At 30.1% G+C, this 22,849-nt stretch overlaps 4 protein-coding genes across 4 annotated transcripts; 1 reads left to right on the forward strand and 3 right to left on the reverse strand.

The window, feature by feature from the left end:
• Positions 1–1,078: 1,078 nt before the first annotated feature.
• On the reverse strand, positions 1,079–6,290 carry LOC126772262 (general odorant-binding protein 83a-like). Its single transcript, XM_050492556.1, has 6 exons — positions 6,219–6,290; positions 2,740–2,815; positions 1,819–1,907; positions 1,606–1,708; positions 1,273–1,343; positions 1,079–1,153 (listed from the first exon to the last, which is right to left on the reverse strand). Exons 1-6 carry the CDS (start codon positions 6,282–6,284, stop codon positions 1,136–1,138), a joined length of 423 nt encoding a protein of 140 aa, XP_050348513.1. The 5' UTR covers positions 6,285–6,290; the 3' UTR covers positions 1,079–1,135.
• Positions 6,291–14,023: 7,733 nt separating this feature from the next.
• On the reverse strand, positions 14,024–16,454 carry LOC126772189 (gamma-interferon-inducible-lysosomal thiol reductase-like). Its single transcript, XM_050492427.1, has 4 exons — positions 16,180–16,454; positions 15,920–16,105; positions 15,621–15,794; positions 14,024–15,181 (listed from the first exon to the last, which is right to left on the reverse strand). Exons 1-4 carry the CDS (start codon positions 16,294–16,296, stop codon positions 14,951–14,953), a joined length of 708 nt encoding a protein of 235 aa, XP_050348384.1. The 5' UTR covers positions 16,297–16,454; the 3' UTR covers positions 14,024–14,950.
• A 741-nt stretch (positions 16,455–17,195) lies between these two features.
• LOC126771984 (splicing factor 45) lies at positions 17,196–20,415 on the reverse strand. The gene is made up of 7 exons (XM_050492190.1): positions 20,080–20,415; positions 19,808–19,988; positions 19,608–19,729; positions 18,914–19,114; positions 18,586–18,736; positions 18,286–18,371; positions 17,196–17,503 (listed from the first exon to the last, which is right to left on the reverse strand). The coding sequence occupies exons 1-7, from the start codon at positions 20,233–20,235 to the stop codon at positions 17,231–17,233; spliced, it is 1,170 nt and encodes a 389-aa protein (XP_050348147.1). The 5' UTR covers positions 20,236–20,415; the 3' UTR covers positions 17,196–17,230.
• Positions 20,416–21,035: 620 nt separating this feature from the next.
• LOC126772254 (MICOS complex subunit MIC25-like) lies at positions 21,036–22,744 on the forward strand. The gene is made up of 3 exons (XM_050492545.1): positions 21,036–21,327; positions 22,090–22,329; positions 22,414–22,744. The coding sequence occupies exons 1-3, from the start codon at positions 21,205–21,207 to the stop codon at positions 22,513–22,515; spliced, it is 465 nt and encodes a 154-aa protein (XP_050348502.1). The 5' UTR covers positions 21,036–21,204; the 3' UTR covers positions 22,516–22,744.
• Positions 22,745–22,849: the final 105 nt, after the last annotated feature.

The raw sequence follows: 22,849 nt of genomic DNA on the forward strand, positions 1-22,849 counted from the left end.
AGTTTTGTTACTAACAGTAAAAAAAGATGAGAGAAAAATCATTTACAATTGAATTAAATGAAAATATAAATAAGCGTTGTTTTAAATTTATTTCCAAATTTAACATCGTTTGCTTATGACTTGAGAAGGTACTTCTATTTATGAAAAACTCTGTTTTCAAAATTAGCTTTTAACGAAAGAATTCCTTTGAATTTCAATCCACTAAAGATCACAATTACACGTTTTACAAGATTCGAACTCATTTATTTTTCCTTAAAGAAATTATTTCTCGTGAAGCAAATTAATTCCTTGGCATTATACTTCTTTCAAAATCTGAATAAACTTGGAAAAGATTTCATAAAAAATAGACGAGACCGAGGGCCTGCGGCTAACGCCAAATTACGTCGTTATTTACAAGTATTTTCTTCTTACCAGGAAGGACGGATAATATCTGCACGCGGAATCACACGGGATTAATTGAACGTTAAAAATTCGAATTCTTTTATAACCTTTATTTACTACTGTACTAAATTAACATTGTGACTGAGACGTGATGGTTTTATTGCGGTCGAATTTTAGTCGAAAAGTGGAACGGTCGAATTTTAATTTACAAACCATATAAATTGAACATAAATCCCCATAGAATCATAGATAAAATCGTTTTTATTGTTTTGGGTGTCATGTATTAATATATTTATTTATATTTTATTGCACAATATCTGAAGAGAAGTTGAACTGAGGGTAAATAACAAGAGTGATAACAAGAGATACTTCTTAAGAGAGGTCTTATCGCTTGTAACAATCTCTGACAAATAATATCTGGTAAAAGAAATTAATAAGAATTTACACAGAGTAATTATAAAATTTAGTATGTAACATCATCAAAAGACAGACCCCATGGTAAAACTAAAAGATAAAAAAGCCTTATTTTATTCATACTAATTCATATCGTTATTAAAATTATAATTCATTTCTCTTTATTAGATTTTATTAATATTTGTAATTCATTTAATTCGCTTGTTTTATAATATAATCTAAGTGACGTAATGTTTGATATTATAAAATGAAAATAAAACACTTTATAATCCGTATATTGTATATTGTATATTAGTATATTAAATAAATTGCTTCTCCTATAGTCAGCTAGCCTTGAAATCTAAAATAGGAAATAAAACTGAAACAGAAAAATTATTATTATAATTCATATTTTATTATTCATTAGTATTTTATGTTAAACGTTTTATTTTTATTATTTATTTTACATTTATTTTATCTAATTATAATTAAACTTACATTAGGATCTTGGGAGTATGAACATTTATGAACATCGAATGCTCTCTGACATTTATCTTTTCCGGGTGTATCTAAATAAAAAATAAAACATTCTTTAAAATTAATATCAATATACCATTTATATTATGTACAAACAGAAACGAAGGCTTTCAGATGGACATTTTGCAATACTGTATTCCTTATATGTGAAATAATACCATATTTATCAACTTTAGAAGTTTTATACCTGAAATAGCTTGTTATTATAGGAAATGGGAGTCAAGCATATAGCTTAAAACTCTCTTAAACCACTAAAGTTTACGTTTAACCTTTTGTATCAAAAAAAAAAATCACCATGTTGTTTGCAAGCGTTTATCATTCTGGAGACCCGGTCCGTGTACTTATCGGGAATTATACTGACCATCATGTCGTAATCAACATTCCCTTCGTCGTCCACCTAACAATGAAAGAGATCGAAATTATTATTTATTAGAAATTATTAGAGATTTTCATTAAAGAAGTAATGCAATGAATATATAACCAAACAAAGGATAAGTAATAACTTACAAGACTCCCTTCCTCCAGTAAGCAGAACATGTAGCACTTCAATTTGACGTCTTCCTTAAATATGCCGTTTTCGCAATTCGCTATGTCCTCTGGGCAAAGTAAAAATAAAGACTTTCAAAACATACAAATATTTCGTTTATTTTTTTCTGATTACAATAAAAGATAAACATAATATTAAAACATTTACATAAACATATGCACACTTTTCTATGTAGTGTTTTATGTATTATTATATAATTCTTTAAATAAAAGCTCTTGATTTGACATCGACTTGATGGTAACGCAGTTTTATTACATAAAATGTTCTTTTTTTTTTAATTTCGGAAAATTAATTTCTGCACAGTTCTATTTCAATCGGTTATTACAATGTACTACTCAATACCCAATCATTAATTATCAGCAAAAATCTGATAAATACTTTGTACAGACCCAACGTCGAGCATACATACCGTGTTCTGGTTTAAAGGCTGAGAAAACCAGCGTACAAGCGCAAGGGACATAACATCTTAAATTCCAGTAGTTTCTATTTCTCACCGTGACACGGCCATGACTATTGCCAAAGGTGATCACTTACCATAAACGTGCCAAACATTTGCTTACCTGACTTTTTAAAATACATTCAAAATACAACGAATGAGTTATATGAATGAAAATATTATACAATATTTAGTGTAATAAAATGTGTTTAAATAATTATAGGTAAAAATATAAGTATAATTGCTTAAAATTAAAGTAATTTTAAGTAGCTACTCCACCATGAAAGTTATTCAAATCGAATGGAAAAATATTTAAAACATTATAATAAGATGCCATTTCTGATATTACATATGACAATGGGAAAAGCTTAGTTGCAAATATATTACGTCATACACAAGCGAATCAAGAACAAAGTTAACGGAAACCACATTTTCTTTCACTCACCCTCAGCCACCCCGGTCTTGCCGACGCACTCGTTATGAACATGTTGTATTATTTCTTTGATTTCGTCACTAAGTTCCTAAAAATACAATTTGTTTACGTGAAATCATTTTTCAATCGCTTTTCCGGATCGCAGTTGGATACAAAAATGTTTCAAAGGCCCCTTGTTATTGAGTCGACGCTTCGAAATTTGAATATTATGTAGTCAAAATCTTGTTATAAATGATATTAGTCTAACTTCTACCTTTGCATATTATTAAATATGTGTAAGTTGTCTGTTTAAGCATCAGAAAAAAATACTGGACCGAATTTGTTAAAACAAAGTTTATAATTACTCATACAAACTTAAATATATTTTATGTCACTTTGAAAACAGGAGCTGAAAATATAATAACAAGACCACTAATTTAATGTACCCAATGGATATTACAAAAGGAGTACTCCTTAAATAGCTTAAATATATAAGGATTTACGATAAAATCATGAATCCTTTTTTTGAAAACATTATAAAATGGACATAGACAACGTATAATACGTTTTTAAATCTAAATTTATATATAGAACTGCCAGTCTCTATGCACACGTATATGAACAAAGTTTTAAAGTAGCACAATATTCTTTGTAGTATTATATATTATGTTGAAAAAAATATTGTACCATTATGTTTATTAAACATAGTTTATATCTATGTGTTTAGAGAGAAAAGAAATTTTCGGCTCAGACGCTCAAGAGAACGCTAGCAAAACTATAACGGACATACTAAAACTGTGTTTGATTATATTTGAAAATCTCTGTTAAGTCTACAGAAAAGTTTGCCACGTAAAATACCTATAAGAATAAAAAATATCTCTATTTCTTTTAATATCTAAAGTATAAAAAATGACGTTTTCAATTCAATTTCTAACTAGGACATCTAGTCACATTAGACATTATTTATATATATATATATATAAGTAAGGATATCCTGCAAATTATAGTTGACAAATATATTTATACTAATATTATAAATTCGAAAGAAACTGTGTCTGTGTGTTATGCTTTGACGGTTAAATTACTGAGCCAATTTTGATAAAATTCGGTAGCAAGAAAGTTTGAACCAACTTTTTTATACCTAATACCGGCCTCTTCCATCTAACACACGAGCTAATCCGCGGGCAAACTCTAGTTAATCAATTTATAAGGCGTATTAGAGATATCACAAGATGTTGGCTTATCTCAAGATGAACTTGTAAACAGCGAATAAAACACACGATAACAAAAACAAGCTTAAAACTTAAACCAGAATACGGAAAAATCGCGCTAGTAGAAACAATAAAATATTATTATCTGAAATTCTATCTCTCGAACTATTCAATTATTTCCATTCTAATTGAAAGATAACTTATATTTTTCAATTTAACACATAATATAGTTATGTTCAGAGGATAGCCGATGTCGCATGCCAAATTTCCCTAAGGGTTGAGTACTAAACACCGCAGTTTAAGGGGTATTTTTTATTACGAATGGTGGTTTAGAAATTTTGGGAGAACAGATAAACATACTTTATTTTATACTTTATTGTACACTACAAAGAGAAAAAAATACAAAACATGGATACAGCCTAAATAAAAGTAGCATACAATTTTGGCGACCTTATCGCTACATAGCGATTTCTTCTAGACAACCAACCATACATACATACATACACACTCAGTCTTCTGAAATCATATACCCTCCTTTTGGCTTCGGCGTAGTCGGGTAAAAAGACGTAAGGTGTGCGGTAAGAATAAAAATTAGCAGTGAAGGGCTACGAAATCAATTCCTATCTCTCTGTGAAAATGTTATGAAAACTATGCATAAGATGCATAAATAATTACAGTCAATGTCGCTATCACTTTCTGACATCTTACGACCGTGTCCGTTTTATTTTAATTAAAAACCTCTTATCGTCGCTAGTATTTCAGAAAGTACCAATCCGTGTTATATTAATGTATATATATAAGCACAATTTCGATATACTTATAATAATAATCTTCAGTTTTATCTTTTATATAATATATTTTTAAGAAACCCTGAATAATAAGTTACGCTTATGGATAAACCAATAAACTTATATTTACGCATTTTTACTTAATGTAGTGTCATTATACAGTCCCTCAGTATATTTGTTCAACGTAAGATCCCTTTGTGAACTCAGAGAGGCAGAGAAGTCACTTCAATATTAAAAATGACATAACATTCTCAAAGAAAATTATTAAGCTGAGATTCCACGGGGACCAACCCTATGCACGTCAACTTGTATCATAACGTTAAATATTCATTTAAGACAACTTCGGATCTTATCCACTACATTCTCAAAAACAATTTATTGCAATAGAAATATTGAAAGCCATTCTTTTATTTATATATCAAAATTAGTGCTTGTTTTCGTTCGAATTTCATGTATTCAGATTTATAGACAGACAGTATTTCGTGCAGAAGGTGTCAAATATCTTGTACAAATTATACTTTTTATGTATTTATATTAAAGTCTCAACATAAATGAACATTCAACTGATTGTTAAAAAAATACGTCGGAACAATTACGATTTATTTATTTGCCCTAATCCAATGTGATCTCTGGCTTACTATTTAATGCAGGAATTTGCGGTTTACTCGCGGCGCCGTTGCGGCTGCAATGCGGTTTTATATATAACCCAATACTGCGGGCCCGCGCCTGTGCGGCTGCGGCACCATGTACACGAAGCCTTAGCCTAAATGTCACTAGTCGATAAACAATAATCTGATATCACAATTAAAAAAAACGTTGTAATTATCAATTTGTTTAAATCTGACACTTTAAAAATTTTTATACTTTATAACTAGTTTATATTATTGCAATTGTAGTGTCTTCGTTAATATTATATTATATATTAATAATAATGTAACCCATTCGTCGACTCCAGACATTTTTTTTTTTTGAGTAATTATTATCAATTTATGATATGAAATGGAAAAAGTTGTAAAGGAGTCTTTTTCGCATCAGCATAACATATTCGCAGACGACGTGAGACGTTGAGCAATAGTGTCGTGTGCATTCCCGCACCGTCACTCATCCATCAACTCCGATCTTCCCTACGTTTCATAAACTACAAGACACGTCACAGATCGTGAAAAATTGACTTTGTGAAAGTTCTCCGCAATAGGTACTTAAGGGACGCTTCGCAAGTATCATCTGTCTCCTGCAATTACTAAAAATGTTTTCGGACTAATTTGTGAATAACCATTCTTTTTATTTTAGAAATTAAAATCACTGTGCTACTATTATAAATAAAAATTTGCTGTTATGAAATATTTTACATTTACTTTTATTACTTCTCACGATCAGAGTATAAATAAGGATATGTTTCAAATGTCTTTGGTATTTGATTTCCTAGTAATATAAGTTAAAGAAAACATAATATTATCTAAAGAATAAAAAGATAACAAACACAAAAATAGAAATAACATAATTTTAAGCTTACCGGTTTTTCTTTTGCTCCACGCCCGAAAGTTATCAAAAGGAAAACAAGCAGCGCCGCCGGTAGCATGGCGTTTCGCTGTCTTTGTTTCAAAGATTGACTAATGACAAATCGTTTTATACTGGATGAGATCGCCTTTGTAGACTTAAATTATAAGGTGTAAAGCTGTAGTTAACTAGTCAGTAGTTAGCACAATAACAGCATTACATTGTTATTGCAGGGTGTAATTAAGAGGCGTGAAGTTTAGGCTTATGAATTAATAAGCAAGTAACTTTGAATGCATAATAACTTGGAGTTAAAATTCTATTGTGTTTTTTTTTTTATAAATGGATTTAATCTTTACACTCTCATCATCAGCTCATACCCTGTTGGGGACAGGGATCTCTTCCAAAGCATGACCCCCCATCATCATTTCTTCCAGCATCTTTTGTCCATTTCACCAGGGGCATATTTGATCCCTATACCTTAGTAGGCTGAAAAAAGGTGGCACATTTTCTGTGCACAAACATTTAATGATCTATAAGAATTGAAGAATTATTTTTTATGAGGCGCTATGAACACATTAAGGGTATACAGAAGGTACCACCAAAAAAACCAACCAACTAAGTTTTGCTGCCCTTAGGGGGCTAACTCGGCGTACTGACAAATGCGCCCTTGCGTGACACTGCTGAGTATAAAAATTAGCAACACTGATTTCGATTGCTATACAGCCAACGGTATGCCGCCAAAGTATCAACCCTTTATCAGCTGGCGGGACATGTACAATGAGGTTGGCTTGGAGACAGAATTTGCTTCCTATAAGTGAGTTCCTTGTGATGAGAATTTATATAAACATTGGTACCAAATTCATTCATTAGAAGATAATAATATGCAAAAACACATGAACGTACTTACATATGTATGTAAAGCCTGCTGAAATCATAAAATCTCTTTATGTCTTCGCCGTAATTGAAAATTGAAAGTCAATACAATATTAAAGCCTCAAACTAAAATACTAAATATTAAAAAAATAGGTAAGCTGTTTTTATTTACATAGTTTTTTTTAAATATTAATTAATATATTATTTTGACGGATACCTGATGAGAATTTAATATGTTTCGGTGAGAAAGGTCTCTATTGTGCTCTGAGCGATAATTATAAAATTAATGTCAAAATATACGGCGTTCAGGCCGTCGTCGGCCACAATAAGCTGAAAGGATATCAGTCCTAATGATTATTAATGTTTTGAAGACAGCTTGTAAAATCACGCTGCGCTCACATTGAACTCTACTCCGCTATTATATGTTACAAAGTGTTCGGAATTTGTTTTCCTTGTTTTAAAACTCATATTATACTATATATATATAGCCTTGTTGTTTAATAAATATTTGTATTTTTTTTTATTCTGCTAAAATTTAGCAGCGGTAGATCGTTGTGCATTAATTTTGCAAGGTACTACTACTTATTCTACCATTAATTATTATTTAACTACTTTTTTCTGTGTGTGAACCAGATTTATTTTCCAATAAATCAATAAAATATATTTTCTCTTTTTTTTTAATTATTATCTGTCAAATAGTTAATACAAATCGCGCAAACAATTTTTATTTTAAACCACTTCTGGGAAGATTTATTATTTAATGTTCTTTTATAAAATCGTATTAATAGTTACTAAATTTACGTTCAAAAATACAATTTCAATTTCAAATGAACAATTTACACTGAAGTTAATAGGAGAAATAAAATGCTAACTCATAGCCTTCAAAAATGGTTAGGAAAAATATTTCTATAGGAACCTTTTGATAATCTCGTACGCACACTTATGCAGAATGCAATCGACATGAAAAATCCATTAAGGCCGTTTGCGTCGGTACCGTCCCAGCATAGGCGGCGCCAGTGACCGTGCTAAGCGGATTTGTTGCGTCCCTGTCGGCTGCATCCGCATCCATTCTCTATGCAGATGAACACGCACATGCATCATCGCATGCTTTATGTACTGGCAACAATATTATAGCCGTGAACCGATTAGACTGTGATTGGCAATGATTGGTATTTCAAATATTTAACAATACATTCGATTACTACAACACTTACGTTTTATAGACTTCATCGTTTTCATCGTTAATGAAGAAATTGTCTGTGGTGTACTTAATAAATATAATGTATGTACTTATTAAAATTAATTACAAGCACATATCAATGATAATAGTCAATTCAGAGTGTACTTTACTAATTTATTTCAATTATTAATACTCTAATATCTCTAAGCTAAAATCTAAAGCTCTACGGAAAATGAAACAACTGTAGTCTATAGTTATAAATAAAGCAACTTATTGGGCTGACGATCTTCAATCATCTTCAATCGGTTAGTTGATCTGAGTTAAGACAACCGGAGACAGACAAAGTTGTCTAATACCAGTGAAATTAAAATGAGTAAGTTTAAAAACACCTTTTCAACTTTGGTTAATTAAAAGTAAATTCACATTTCAACTGATATACTTGTCGAGTGTAGAAAATCTTTTTAAAATATTCTACACTGCAATTGTAAAACGTATTCATAAGATATGAAAAGAGATGTTGCTTCAGAAATGTTATTAGACTTACTCATGTATATGCAATGCGTGGACGACAGCGCCATATGTTGCCGCTCTAGCAATTTCATGTCATAAAAATTATTGACAAAAAGTCCCTTAATTAAAAAGATGCATCAATTTGTAAAGAAATAATTTAAAGATAGTGAAGAGAGGCGAGTCAAGTCGGAACGGGAGAGACGTCATTACCGCAATCAAAGCATGAACCCGCAGCATGCACCCTGTGCCCGCTAACGATGAGTGCTCTCGATAAAAATTAAAAACACGTGCAAGCCCAGTCTGAGGAAAGTTTTAATGAGACTACATGGTTTGCGCTCCACCAAAAGATACGAGTATTAAATATACATACTTGTATATCCGTGCTCTTTATTGTACGAATAGGTAACCGCAATTTAAAGTGGTCATTTAATGTTGTAGTTCAAGCCGGTTGGTCTTACGTAATATTTATAAGTTTATAAATATTAAAAAAATAATTTGATTTATGTCGAAATTCATTTCTATTCTTGAATTTCGTTTCATTTGTCGGTTGCTGAAATTGAAGTTTACTAATATAAGAATTGCGGTCAAGATAGGCGAAAACTGAAATGAATGGAAGCAACTGAAAAAGGCCTTTTTTATAGAATAGGAAGGCGGACGAGCATATGGACCACCTGATGGTAAGTCACCAACGCCCTTAGACATTGACATTGTAAGAAATGTCAACCATCGCTTACATATCCAATGCGCCACCAACCTTGGGAACTAAGATTTTATGTCCCTTGTGCCTGTAATTACACTGGCTCACTCACCCTTCAAACCGGAACACAACAATACCAAGTACTGCTGTTTTGCGGTAGAATATCTAATGAGTGGGTGGTACCTACCCAGACGAGCTTCAATAAAGCCCTACCACCAGTAAAATGATTCACAGGACACGCTGGTCACTTGATCGGGAATTCTATGAGTTAGATTAGGATTTAAGATAGATAAAACTTGTGATTGAATGTTTAGAAGCTGCAATAAGGGCTTAAATAAACAAATAAATATCGAAATTTAATTTACTGGGTATTTTTTTACTTATGATATACTAAAGAAACATATGTACATATACGCCATAACATTGTAATGCAACTTATATTTCAAGGAGAATGTTACATCTACATCATCCTACCTCACTTTCTAAATAACCAGCGACATGAAGCGATGCTTGATAAATACAACTGGTAAGCGATTAATATGCTATTCACAATATTTTTTTATTTCATTAAAATGTAACAGATGAACTAATGTTAAAAAATACCACGTGATTGTGTATACCATCGGCCATAGACATTCAAGTAGTAGGAACCATTTCTTACATAACCAACCTCGGGATTGTATACTTTGAGCTTGTACAATGGCTCACTGGTTACATGGAGAGTGTGTATGAAAAATAAGCGATGGGCGACTTCGAACACATATAACGCGTAAATATACGCTTTAGTTAAGATTTTATTTCAAAAAAATCATACAATGCATACTCGACTATGTATTGAAAATGTTATTAAAATAAAATTATGCTCATTTTAAAAACATTTATCGCTGTACTCCTTGTATATCATTCATACCTGTTTAATAAATAATTATGTAATCATATTAATTAAACTTATAAAAAAGTAAAACTGTCATTATAAACATCCCGTAGCTTTATTTTCTAGAAGTAAGAAGCAGGACAATTATCACTCGGACGAAATTCACTAAGTGTATTCGAAACACATAAAATCTATTACAATTTTTGGAGTAGATATTGCAGATGGTCCTACCGTTTCATTGCACAAACAGAGGTGGCGCGTAGAAGCGAGGTTTGTGCCCATTGACCGTGTATAAACGGATTTATAGCGGACTATCAGCAATCAACATCAACAAACTGGCCGTCAGACAGCATCTATGTCAATATCCATTCATTATTACAAATTGTATTGAGTTAAATTCTTAATGGCAATAAAAAGTTATATATATCATTATTATTATTATTACATATTAATATATATATATATATTATTTTCCCCTCTTCCCTCCCTCTGTGGCACACCGCTGGCTATTATAAAGACAGCTTCACGGAAACTCGGAGTTCTGAACAAGGGGCGGCGTTTTTTCACGCCATAACTACTGTGCCTGTTATACAAAACACAGGTACGGTCTTGCGTTGAATATTGCTCGCACCTTTCAGATGGCTCCGCTAAGTACCTACTGGAGGCCTAGGACCGGTTGCAGCGACGTGCAGTACGCATTATTGGCGACGTAAAGGTCACAAGCACCCTAGAACCTTTACAATTGCGTCGCGAGTATCAAGACTTGACTGTATCAAGGCGAGTGCTCTGAGGAATTATTCTCTCTAATTCCTGCTTCCCCCTTCCTTCTTAAGTCCGCTGGTTCTCGATGTCACCGCCTAACTGTGACATCAATTCCATCGCGCAGAAAGAAATTTGGCAACTCCTTTCTTTGTCGCACTACCAAAAAATGGAATTCCTTACCAGCTCACGTGTTCCCCTCCTCTTACAATCCGGGTTCCTTCAAACGAGGCGTGAAGAGGCATCTTGCGGGCCAGCAAGGCGGGGACAGCTAGTACAGAGCATTCTTCCCGACTGTACTGGCCGTCGTCGCGTTTGGACTCTACTACCACTTACCATCAGGTAGAGTAGAGTCATTTGCCATCCCGGCGCATATAAAAAAAAAACATACAAAATAATATGTTAAAAATCTATATATGTATATCTGGGTAAATTAAGCCTAAATTGGTTTCGGTAAGTGACATTAAATAACATAAGCTTTTTTAAATTCTAATTTTAAGGATAAGGTAATACAGAAATATCTTCATACATTTTTATGAACTGGTATTATAAAATCGGATTCTCGTTTCGGTTGATATCTGGTGTCATTATAAAAGTACTAAAGAGAAACAACATAAACCTTTTTTTTTAAATACGTAGGTACAAATATTCTTAATGAAAATAAATAATTACAGTTAGACATCAAATCTTTCATATTTAATTTCACAGAACAAATAACACTAATTCGTCCGGAGAGAACAAAAGCTTTTCATTTCAACCTAACCGAAAAGATGCTTTATTGTTCTCAATAGCTTTCTCCGCCGCGATGCAGTCTGATAAAAATAGGAATAAATTGTGAGGATCTTTGCAAAACAATAGTTGGAAATGGTCTACGCGAGAAAAAGCCGGATGCAAATGCCATTCATATTAATTAGCAAAGCGAGACGGGGCTTTTACGAAATTAGACCGTGATTTCAGCGAAGATTTATTGTTGTGTTTCAAATAGTTTTCGGAGCAAAGGTAACCATTTAGATACTGGGAAATTGATGTTGTCAGATTGTTATTTAGATTGAATTGACTAAAGTATCTTGCTTATACATTAGGTGTATTTATTTAATAAATATGATCAATTTTTATATCATTTGTAATAGAGTGCGGTCATATTCCAAATTAAGATAGGTACAGAAAATTTTATAAACTCTCAGCAAAATGTTTAAATTGATTAAACTATTAAACCTTAAGAATGAAATGTTTCTGCAAACTAATTACGTACAAAAACAATAATACTTTATAACTATACATAGATAACAATCAGTAATCTCGATTTCGTACGGGTAACGCATGGTAGGTAAGCCTTAGGAGTGTATTTTTATTAAACTATTAATATACTTTAACAATAATAATAATATATAAATATACTAAATATATTACATAATACATTTTTAGAATAAGTGAGAAACCTTCGCGGTAGCATGCGCAAGCGATCCCGTGGCGCTCCTCGTTAATACGGAAATTGTACCACTGGTTTTTTAGTAGGTATTCCGATGTTTGGAGCGCACTCGGCGCTTCGGACATCGGTGAGCCCCACATACCACCCTCCCCCACTGTTCCCGTGAGGGAAACGCGAAATGCGTTTTTCCCGCGAAAAAAAAAATTAGTGAGAAAACGTGAAAGCAATTATCGACTCAAGCAAATGCGAAGCAATATATCCTAATTAACCAATTCAATTAAATGTAATGAATGCAATGAATTGCGTGACACGCGGTCTCCCTTTTATCGACTTGCCCGATGGCTAGACATTGCCGAAACGGACATTTGTGTTTCATCCATCCATTGTTTTTTTAACAAATCCATTTAGGATAATTAGTTAGAAAAAATAATAAACAACGTCACACTTTAACAACGCTACTTTTTCAAGAGTTTAAGGCACGGGTAACTATGTATTAACTTTTTCTTCTTATTTACATTACTACAAAAACATCTCCAATCTGATTTATCTATAGAAAGTTATTCAACCAATTAAGAGAATGAACTCCAACGCATATTAGAATATATTACTTAAGCCTTAATTACTTACGTCTTATATACGTTTTAGAGTATCGTCCAAAATTAAACACTTTATTTACTTGGTAAAGGAATTAGGTAAGGTTAATTGTCCAAAATACATATACATATTTCATGGCAATCATTAAACTACAATATTATTACTTGTCTTTGTATTAGTCGATGACATAAATGTTATAAATATTTTAATACAGATATTTGAAATAAAAGTCTTACTAGGAAAAAATTGTATATTTTTTTCAAAACATGAGCTTATGTGAACCTTTGTTAAAAAATATATAAAATGGAATAAAATATGGATCATGATTTACATGCTTTGGTCAACTAAATCTGACGAGTAGTATTTTAAAAAAACTATTAAATTTAAAAGAACTTTTTTTTAGTCTATTATATATAAGAATACAAAGAGTATTAGATTTCAATTTAAATGAATACAAACAATTATTAAATTGTAATTACAAAAAAATTTAACATCAATCTCAAATAATTTAGATAAGTTAGTTTTTTAATTTCATTTTATAAGCTTCTGTTGTATTAGTTTGCAATTTTGTTAACAATATCTTTTATATAATAATTATTATATTGAAAATGAAAAATATTAAAAAGTTTAAACAGTTAAATTTTAACAGTAACTTTTATTCAGTTACTTTATGTTATTCCCTTAAATCGCAATTCACGACAACAAATGAATTGACATGACAAAAAATAAATGCAAAAGACACAACCAATGTAATAAAAACAACAAATTTTTAAAGTAATTTTATCTTTGTATAAAGTAAAACCGTATAAAATATTAAAAATAAACCTTAAATATCACTAAAATACTTTTTAATTTAAGGAACTTTTTTTATCAAATTAAGTAATGGAATAATACTTTTCAATAATAATAACTAACATTGCAAAATAGGTTTGTGACATTTAAAAATAAATTTGTCTTTCATAATTGAGTAACATTGTTGGAAAATTTCATAAATATAAAACAATTTGGTAAATGCAATAAAATTTAAAAAATACATTAATATTAGTAACTTATTAAAAATAAACATAATGGCATATTTAATATTAGGGTATAAAAACCTAATATTTGAATATACATAATTTTAAATATGCAAATGTAACCACCCATTAATCACCCTATTTTTCTTGATTCTTATCTCTATTCATATTTACCATTTTAGTCTATATTAATTTTGTATTATCCTTAAATAGATTAAAAAACCTACTTTAAAATTTGTCTGTACGTTTTAATTAAAATTATAACAATATCCAATGCCAATGAAATTGTGACCACCTTCGGGCTATATTGAACACAATGCAAAAAGTGTCAACAAAACCCATTTATAAAAAAAAAAATTGTACTTGAACATACATAACAAAAATACATATATAGGTACCTTTCGGTAGTTGATAAATAAAAGGAAATATCTTAATTGACTAAGTATAGTGTAATGCACAGGTCAATCTAGATATTAAATGAGACCTTTGACTTCAGAGAAGATTGAACAAACAAAACGATTAGACAAACATATCAAACTGAATATGCTATAATATAAGTTTATAGTAAATCTATCTCATTTTGTTGTATAATAATATCAAAGGCTACTTAAAAAAAGCTAAGTAAAAAAAGGAAGTTTGGGTGATTACTATGTATATATATGTATATAATATGTCTGGTTCTATATGACATATGTTGTAGATTTACAATACAAGGAGTTAAAGTCTGAGCAATTTCAGTTAAGAACAATCTACCAAATATTATGTAATAGGTTTTGGTTTAAACAGTAAAATATGTTTAATTTTCTGTTTAAAATGTCACAAGCATGGCGGAGGTAAGGGCATATTAATCAATTTGCACACTTCTAAAAGAAAATTCTTCAAGATAGGTATTTGATTATCTTTTGATCCATTCAATGTAATTGTAGGAATGAATGTTGGTTTTAATATATTTGTGTCATCACCATGTTTCTTGAGCAAAGCTGATCCATGCGCATGAACTGCACAGTTAGTAATTGGATCTGGATCAATTTTCATAACTTTTGCACACTGAAATAATAAATAAAAAAATATATAGTTTATTTTTATAATCTCTTATTAAAAGCAAGCATTTATTTAATATTTAGTATGCTAGTACAATAGTATCATCACAAGCACTAAAAATCTTCTTCTTAGGCTTCTGCATTGAGAGTGACACAGGCTAATTTTAATCAAAAATAATCCAACAAAGAAGCAGTTACAAATGAATAAACTGGTACTGTCAGATAAATCCTTTGTCCACAATGTCTTTACTAATTTGAAAGGACTAATCATAGTGCAATCTTTTTCTAACAAGTAAAGTTAAAAACATATATAGATATATCGGCCTAGAAAAACATTATTATCATAATTCATCATATATCATAATTGATACACTTCTAATATTGTCCTCGTTTGCATTTATATTAAATAATATAATACTACAATACAATAAGTAAATAATAGTTACCCGCGATAGAGCCTCATCTGCATCCATATTATCCAATATCATACACTCTGTCATCATGACAGAGGCCGTCATGTTATTTAAAGAATCAATAGCACAAGCATGTATTTTATTTGCATAGCATTCTTCCTCACCATGTTGACACTTAAAATAGAATTGCCCATTTTCTTCTTTGGTCTGTATTAAAAATAAAAATGTTTAAAGTAACTTGAAAAATCATTGTTTTTATTTTTGTAAAGCCTATCTATATACACAAAAAAGAGAAAATAAGTTAATATAAAACGTTGTATACAAATACTTACAGTAGCTTTCCCATAAGGAACCAAAGTTACATCTATAAATTCAGACAGCTTCTCTGTCACAGGCAGTAAGTGCCTTTTGAAAAAATGTTTAGAATCAGGACAGAGTGCTTCATAATACACTCTTATTTTAACTTTATCTTGCTTATGTTTATTGTACTTATCATCTTCTAGTTCTACTATACTACTCTGTAATTAAAATAATAAAATTTCATTAACATATGTGATTCTCTATATATAGATTCATATAAACTAGATCTTACGTCTAATAACTGGTGGCTGGGTTTTTCAGATGGTAGTAAACGAAAGCACTGCCAAATTATCAGCGCTATCATTATCAAAACTAACAATCTGTATCGATTACACGAGTAAAAAGCCATCTTATTAGATATTTAAATATAGTAAGCAAAAATTATATAAACATTATAGTATTATAGTATATTAACACTAATTTTTAATTAGAAACTTTTATAAACCACCACTAATAATATACTTCAAAGATAGTTTTATTTTAATTCTATTGACTATTAAGGTACCATTATTCCGAGACACATGTCAAAGATGACACTGTCATTGTATCCACTGTCATGTCATATATAATCACAATCAGAAATCTAGTAAAACTCAGATTAAATGCCAAACGTCAATGTACCGAACATTATAAATTACCATTTTATTAAACAGTACGTAGTACAAAATATCCATTCATTGAAAGTATAACTCTGGGTTCGACCCTGTCCCTTGAGTTATTATCATCCCCACTCTTACAACAAGCTGTACCCTAATAGAAATATTAATAATTCCTTAAAAATGGGCGTTGCTAGTTTCTTAAGACAAAAAGTAATATTATAATTATATGTACTTAGAATTTATTGGTTTTAATTTAAATTTCAAAAGACTAATAATAATTTATGCTTCAGTTCAAATTATTGTAACCCAATGCCTGACTATAAAATTGCCTTAAAAATTGATGATATATGTAGTGACTTGCCTAGAATGTGTTGGGTACCGTAGTACAGTTGCGTTGATTCCCCTACAAATACATCTCAGTAGCACAACTAAGCCATTAAAATATATTTTATTATTAGGATTATTATATATATTGAATATTTAGTTTTTAAATACATAATTTTATTAACAGTCAATATAATTAATCCAAAAACAAAACAGCCATTACAATTGCTTTATAATCATTATTTAGTTATATTTATAATCATAATTATCATAATCATGTTGCATAAGAGGTACAGAATAAATTGTAAAATAAATAATACAGTAATATTTTTTCTTAATCATATATTAATTGATTATATTTCATTCTGTTAGTTGTAAGGTACCAAATTTTTCTATGTCATAAAAGCCAGCTTTCACTTGTCGACCACCAAAAAATCTTCCATTTAAATCAACAACTGCTTTAATTGCACTTTCGATTCTCTTAAACTCAACAAAAATTCTAACAGCTTCATCATGTGGAACATTCGGCATCTCGAATATCAGTACCTTCACAACTTCACCATATTTTGTATTACACTCATCTTTTACTTCAGGCTCTAGTTCATCATCAACATCTCCTGGACCCACCATATTCTGAAAAAAATTGCATTTAACTAAAATACAACAATGAAACTAGACAGCATGCAAACTATTGCTGTTTCTCTTGTATGTGAAGACATTTCCAGAGAAAAGCGAGATTATTTTTCGGCGCCAGTTGATACCCATCATATTATAATAACGATAATATTAGAGCATTGATGCATTGTGCACAACTCAATCATATGTTAGTGTCGCCTTATCTTGAAATAAACTTGTAATACTTTGACTATTGCAGACCATTGTTTTGCATTTTAAAAAATATTTTTATTTCTGTTAACTTGAAAATTAGATTATCTTTTAGTCCTATGAGAAATTTTATGCCTAGATTGCTCCTTTCTTCCTACCTTGGTACTATTTGAAGTTAGTAATAGACAAGTGTTTTAGTTCTGTCAAATTTGTTTACATCATTAATAATAGTGTAGAACAATATCAGCACCATATTTAACACACTTCACTGGTGGTAGAGCTTTGTGCAAGCTCGTCTGGGTAGGTACCACCCATTCTTCAGATTCTACCGCAAAACAGCAGTACTTGGTATTGTTGTATTCCGGTTTGAAGAGTGAGTGAATCAATGTAATAACAGGCACAAGGGACGTACATCTTAGTTCCCAAGGTTGGTGGCGCATTGGTGATGTAAGAATGATTAATATTACTTACAATGCCAATGTCTATGGGTGGGTGGTGACCACTTACCATCAGGTGGCCCATATGCTCGTCCTCCTTCCTATTCTATAAAATAAAAAAAAAACACTTTAAATTTTATTAAAAATACTTACTCTCAAAAGAACTACTTTACTAGGTGATTTCATTATTTCTGTGATTGAAGGCTCTTGTTTAAGTTGTGAACTTGAATTGGGTGAATCTGTAAATATAATAATAAAATATGAATATTTGAACCAGTCTTGAACCAATTTTTGTACATGCACGTCATTTTCTGCTGATTTAAAAATTATCTACTTTATATAAAAATTATGAAATAATGCATCTGAGTAGGTGTGACAGAAAAATACAATTTGGCAAGAAGTAAAACCATAATAAAAGCTGTTACAAATATTATATAAGTACAATTTACTAACCTGATCCTGGAAGTGAAGGTAGAAGAAAACTAGGCGGTGGCATGGAACTGTTGTCTCTTTCATGAATAATGCGACCACCTCTCTTAGATGTCTTCTCCACTTGTAATGCTACCGACATTCCTTGTTCTTTCTTACCTAAGCCTTGACCTTCCTGTATTTGGAAAAATGTTTTAATATCCATAATAATAGAAAAAATTACCGTATTAAAATAGTTTTAAGGCTCCTATTCCATGTTAAAAAAATTGTTTAAAATTTATTACACAATAGTAAAACAGAACAGTTAAAATTAAAAAGATTCATTTAATATATTTTATAAATTTTTATATACCTTAAAACCATATTTTGCCATAATTTTTGCCGCCACTGAACTTGCACCATATCCACCAATTGAAAATCCTTGACTAGAAGCTGGAATAGGAATAATCTGTGGAGGTGGTGAAAGAGACTCCATGGTAAGAGATGGTGGCGGTGCAATGGCAACCCCAGTAGCCCGTTTAGATATTTCCTCTGCTTCTTCTTCTTCTGGTTGCTACAATTTTATTTACCGATTAAAGCAGTTTCTCTACATGTTTATCTTTATATAATAAACTATAGTAATAATAACATCCTCCAGACAAATTTCTGCCACGGTGGCCCATCTCAAGGGAAATTAGCCGCACAGAAGGTATTATAGTGCACAAACACAGGTGCACTCTCAATTCCCTTACTCTCATAATTCGATGGGACTGCAATTCAATAAAGGACTGGAAAGAGTTCTGGTGCAGGACCAAAAGCTTTTTACTGAGAATCTTCGACTCGAACGACAAAAAACTCAATAAATTTTTATTGGCCCAACCCATCCTGGGTTAAAAATTAGATTAAGCCCAGGACCTCCAAATATGCGGCCTTACAGCCACTAGACCAATGAGGCTTTCAAAATAACTGTATGAAATATATTATATATTTAAAATGAAAAAAAAAATTATATTTACCTACAATAAATATTTAAAATTTCTTTAATATAATATTTAAAAGTATACTACCATAGGCACAAGAGTTTTTTCTGGAATAATATCTTCTTCATCACCAAACCTTGATTTACGTTTCCTTTCTAATCTATCACTTCTTTCACTTCCATCAAGATTTAACCGTTTTGCTTGCATTTCTAAAAACCAAAAAGCAATTAAGTTTATAAAAAAGAGTACACATTATTTTTTTAAATCATTTTTTATGTAAGTCTCACCTTTGGCAACTTTTTCATAATCATTTGGCCACATAGGATCATACTCATTAGCAACATTCCAATCAAAGTCTCGAACATTTAACGAAGCTGCTATTGTTTTTGAATGTGTTTTTGGACTGTTTGAATTAATATCATCATCATCTTTCTGTTTACTTTTCAAATCAATAACAGGTGTTAAAACCTTAAAAAATAGTCATATAAACTTGACAATGTTTACATTATATTTTAAACACTTTAATTTTGCATATTTATGAAAGAAAAATAAAGAATACCTGGTTAGATCTACGTAACGCTTCCCTCTTAGGTTGAGTTACTGCAGCTTTCTTAAGTTGTAATTGAGATTGCAAAAGTTTAATTCCCGAAGACCATTCTGCTACTTTCTCAGTAGTCCGAGCTTTAATTGTATCAAGATCGTCATATAAAGACATCTTATTGATTTAAATATGCCGAGGCATAAAGTAATGTAACTTTATTTTAATTATTTTAACTTTAAAATGTATTCATATAAAATTAAATGATTAAGTTTCTGATTATCGTTAATTTACAGTTTTTGACAGTAACGATATTATGAAATAATTAAAAATTCCTTTGATAACTACATAAAACACTGAATTTTTTGACAATGACAACTGTAAGGTTGCTAGCACCTAAGCCATTTTGCTCATTTTTTAAATACAAATACATACATGTACAGTATTCAATTATATATATATATATAATATAAAACGTAGAATAGTAGAACGTAAAATCATGTATTTTATGTCAATCACCACCAAGTCAAGTAGCACAGGCGTACTAGTAAGTATATTCTAAGCTGTGCTTTATTATTTCTTCCATAGAAAGTTTATATTATATTAATTCATCATTATTACAACGTTTGGATTTCTAAAAAGTAACGATTATATTTACCACGTATATCTGGATAAGTAAGTAGAATTGAGGGTTATGTTGTTAAAAAAATTATAAAAAAATATAAAATTCATATATATATTACAAAAAAAGGCATTTAACAACTGAAAACAAAAACATTTAAAAATATAGCTCTTACGTATTTAATGATGATATTAACCTGACACATAACGATATTAAACTTTTTGGTAATTTACGTAAAAAAAAAAAAGTATCAATAAATTATATTAATGTAACGCAGGAAACATATTAGACCTACATAATAAATTTTATGTCAAATTACAAAAATAAAAAATTAATTATGTAAGTAGAAAATTGATAAGCAGGATATATTTCTAATTTTACAATAAAATCTCTATTATAAATAAATTTTGACATTAGTGTAATTTTTAACATTAATTTAATTCATTTTGTGAAATATATTTAAATCTAATATAACGATTAGACTCCGGATAATGCAAAAAACAAAAAAATAATACATTTTGAAAATGGGCACAATAATAAGCAAAGACACGAGACGTATTAGTTTTGATAATACTATATCTTTGAACCCAGTACTGATACAATCAGTCAATGAAAGTGATGAAATGTTTTTTGATGATTTTAATGAGGTTTGTGTAAATTATTATTTTGCGTATATTTCAATGAACCTACTCTCCATTGAGTAGCTAGAAAAATAATCAGAATATCGCAAATTGATCTCCCCGTCTGAAACTAGTCAGCCTATTTAATGGCTAATGCCTTTTTTACATTGAGCAACGACGACAATTATTATTTTATTTTGCAGCACGCCGGCTGCCTCACGTCTCTTTTAGCCGATATTACACTGCCTTATTTAACGTAGCCATTCCTTAGTTAATGTAGCCGTTTTCTTCTCTGTATGGCATGCAAAATATTAACATACGTTTATTACTCTTTTTTTATGAAATCATTCATATTTCGAGGATATTTATTCTTGTATTTTAAGAAAAACTTACTTATAAGAGTTTATAAAAATAATCTGCAATATCACTGATATTGATTTTAAGATATATATTTCTTAAAAAATAGGCTGTATATACTTTCAGGTCACCATTTCAATTTAAATTAATTCTTAGATAGTTTATTAAAAAAGAAAACTAAGGGATCTGTCACTTGGTTTTGTTAATAGACATTAAATAATTAAGGACAAATAATTTTGTATATTTATTACTTTAAGTATCTTCATTTATTTTTCGTAAAGTTTTAACAACGTACCTACCTAGTTTCGCCTGCAATTTTCCAGCCCGTTTTTATTTTTATAAAAATAATTTAAAATGTATTCTTATTCTTTCTTTCAAAAGCATAATGCGTCCATTTTGACAACATATTTAATTTGATTTGTTTTCTTTTAGATAAAGCCTAGTGATTTGAATTTAAAAAAAAAAACTAATTACATTAGAATGCATGATGAAGAACAAGATTACTGGGAACAGAGAATAGACCACCTTAAGAATGAACATCAATTAATTAATAAGATAATTGAGGATGAATATAAAACATCAATTGAGAAAAGCGACAAATTATTTAAAACACAAAATGTTACACAAGAAAAAATTCAGAAATTAAAACCGTGCCTTGATTGGAGTTCTAAGGTGAATTTTACACATTATTCTTTATAAAAATGTATTTAAACTTGGTATTATTGTGTAAGCAGAATTTTATATAATAATTTGCAGATTATGCGTTGTTACGAAGATAATCCTCGTCAACCGTTACTATGTTCAGCCGTAGTCCAAGCATTTAACGATTGCGTTACATCAACTCGGCTTGGAGATTAATTTTTTTTAATATATTAACTATAAAATAATTCATAAAAGTAGCAAATTTTTGTTTTGTAAATTGTATTTATTATAAAAACCGAGGAATTCACAAAGAAAATTAATGAAATTATTAATTAAAATTATTTATAATAAGATTCCTGCTTTAGTTACTTTAAATATAAATATAAATGTATTTAATGTCATTGAATGGTAAAATAAAAATAATTTTAATATTCACGTGAAACCTAAATACAAATAAATTTATCCCTATATAATTTGCTTTTTTTGTTATCGTGGTATAAATATAATGGTATATTGTAAATACATAATGTCAGTGACATTTTAAATTATT

Source organism: Nymphalis io, chromosome 1 (assembly GCF_905147045.1).
Source record: "Nymphalis io chromosome 1, ilAglIoxx1.1, whole genome shotgun sequence".
NCBI classification, from domain to species: Eukaryota; Metazoa; Arthropoda; class Insecta; order Lepidoptera; family Nymphalidae; genus Nymphalis; species Nymphalis io.

Bases quoted from the DNA above. Each gene is read 5' to 3' on its own strand.
- LOC126771984 (XM_050492190.1), bottom strand. From the start codon at position 20,235: ATGTCTTTATATGACGATCTTGATACAATTAAAGCTCGGACTACTGAG. The intron at 19,730-19,807 runs GTGAGACTTACA...TTTGGTTTTTAG, and splicing joins TTATGAAAAAGTTGCCAAAG to AAATGCAAGCAAAACGGTTA. The intron at 18,372-18,585 runs GTTAGTAAATTG...TTATATTTACAG, and splicing joins ACCTTCACTTCCAGGATCAG to ATTCACCCAATTCAAGTTCA.
- LOC126772189 (XM_050492427.1), bottom strand. From the start codon at position 16,296: ATGGCTTTTTACTCGTGTAATCGATACAGATTGTTAGTTTTGATAATG. The intron at 15,795-15,919 runs GTAAGTATTTGT...TTTTTAATACAG, and splicing joins TTCCTTATGGGAAAGCTACT to ACCAAAGAAGAAAATGGGCA. The intron at 15,182-15,620 runs GTAACTATTATT...TTATTATTTCAG, and splicing joins CAGATGAGGCTCTATCGCGG to TGTGCAAAAGTTATGAAAAT.
- LOC126772262 (XM_050492556.1), bottom strand. From the start codon at position 6,284: ATGCTACCGGCGGCGCTGCTTGTTTTCCTTTTGATAACTTTCGGGCGT. The intron at 2,816-6,218 runs GTAAGCTTAAAA...TTGTATTTTTAG, and splicing joins GTGGAGCAAAAGAAAAACCG to GAACTTAGTGACGAAATCAA. The intron at 1,908-2,739 runs GTGAGTGAAAGA...TACTTTGCCCAG, and splicing joins CAAGACCGGGGTGGCTGAGG to AGGACATAGCGAATTGCGAA.
- LOC126772254 (XM_050492545.1), top strand. From the start codon at position 21,205: ATGGGCACAATAATAAGCAAAGACACGAGACGTATTAGTTTTGATAAT. The intron at 21,328-22,089 runs GTTTGTGTAAAT...GTTTTCTTTTAG, and splicing joins TTTTTGATGATTTTAATGAG to ATAAAGCCTAGTGATTTGAA. The intron at 22,330-22,413 runs GTGAATTTTACA...AATAATTTGCAG, and splicing joins GCCTTGATTGGAGTTCTAAG to ATTATGCGTTGTTACGAAGA.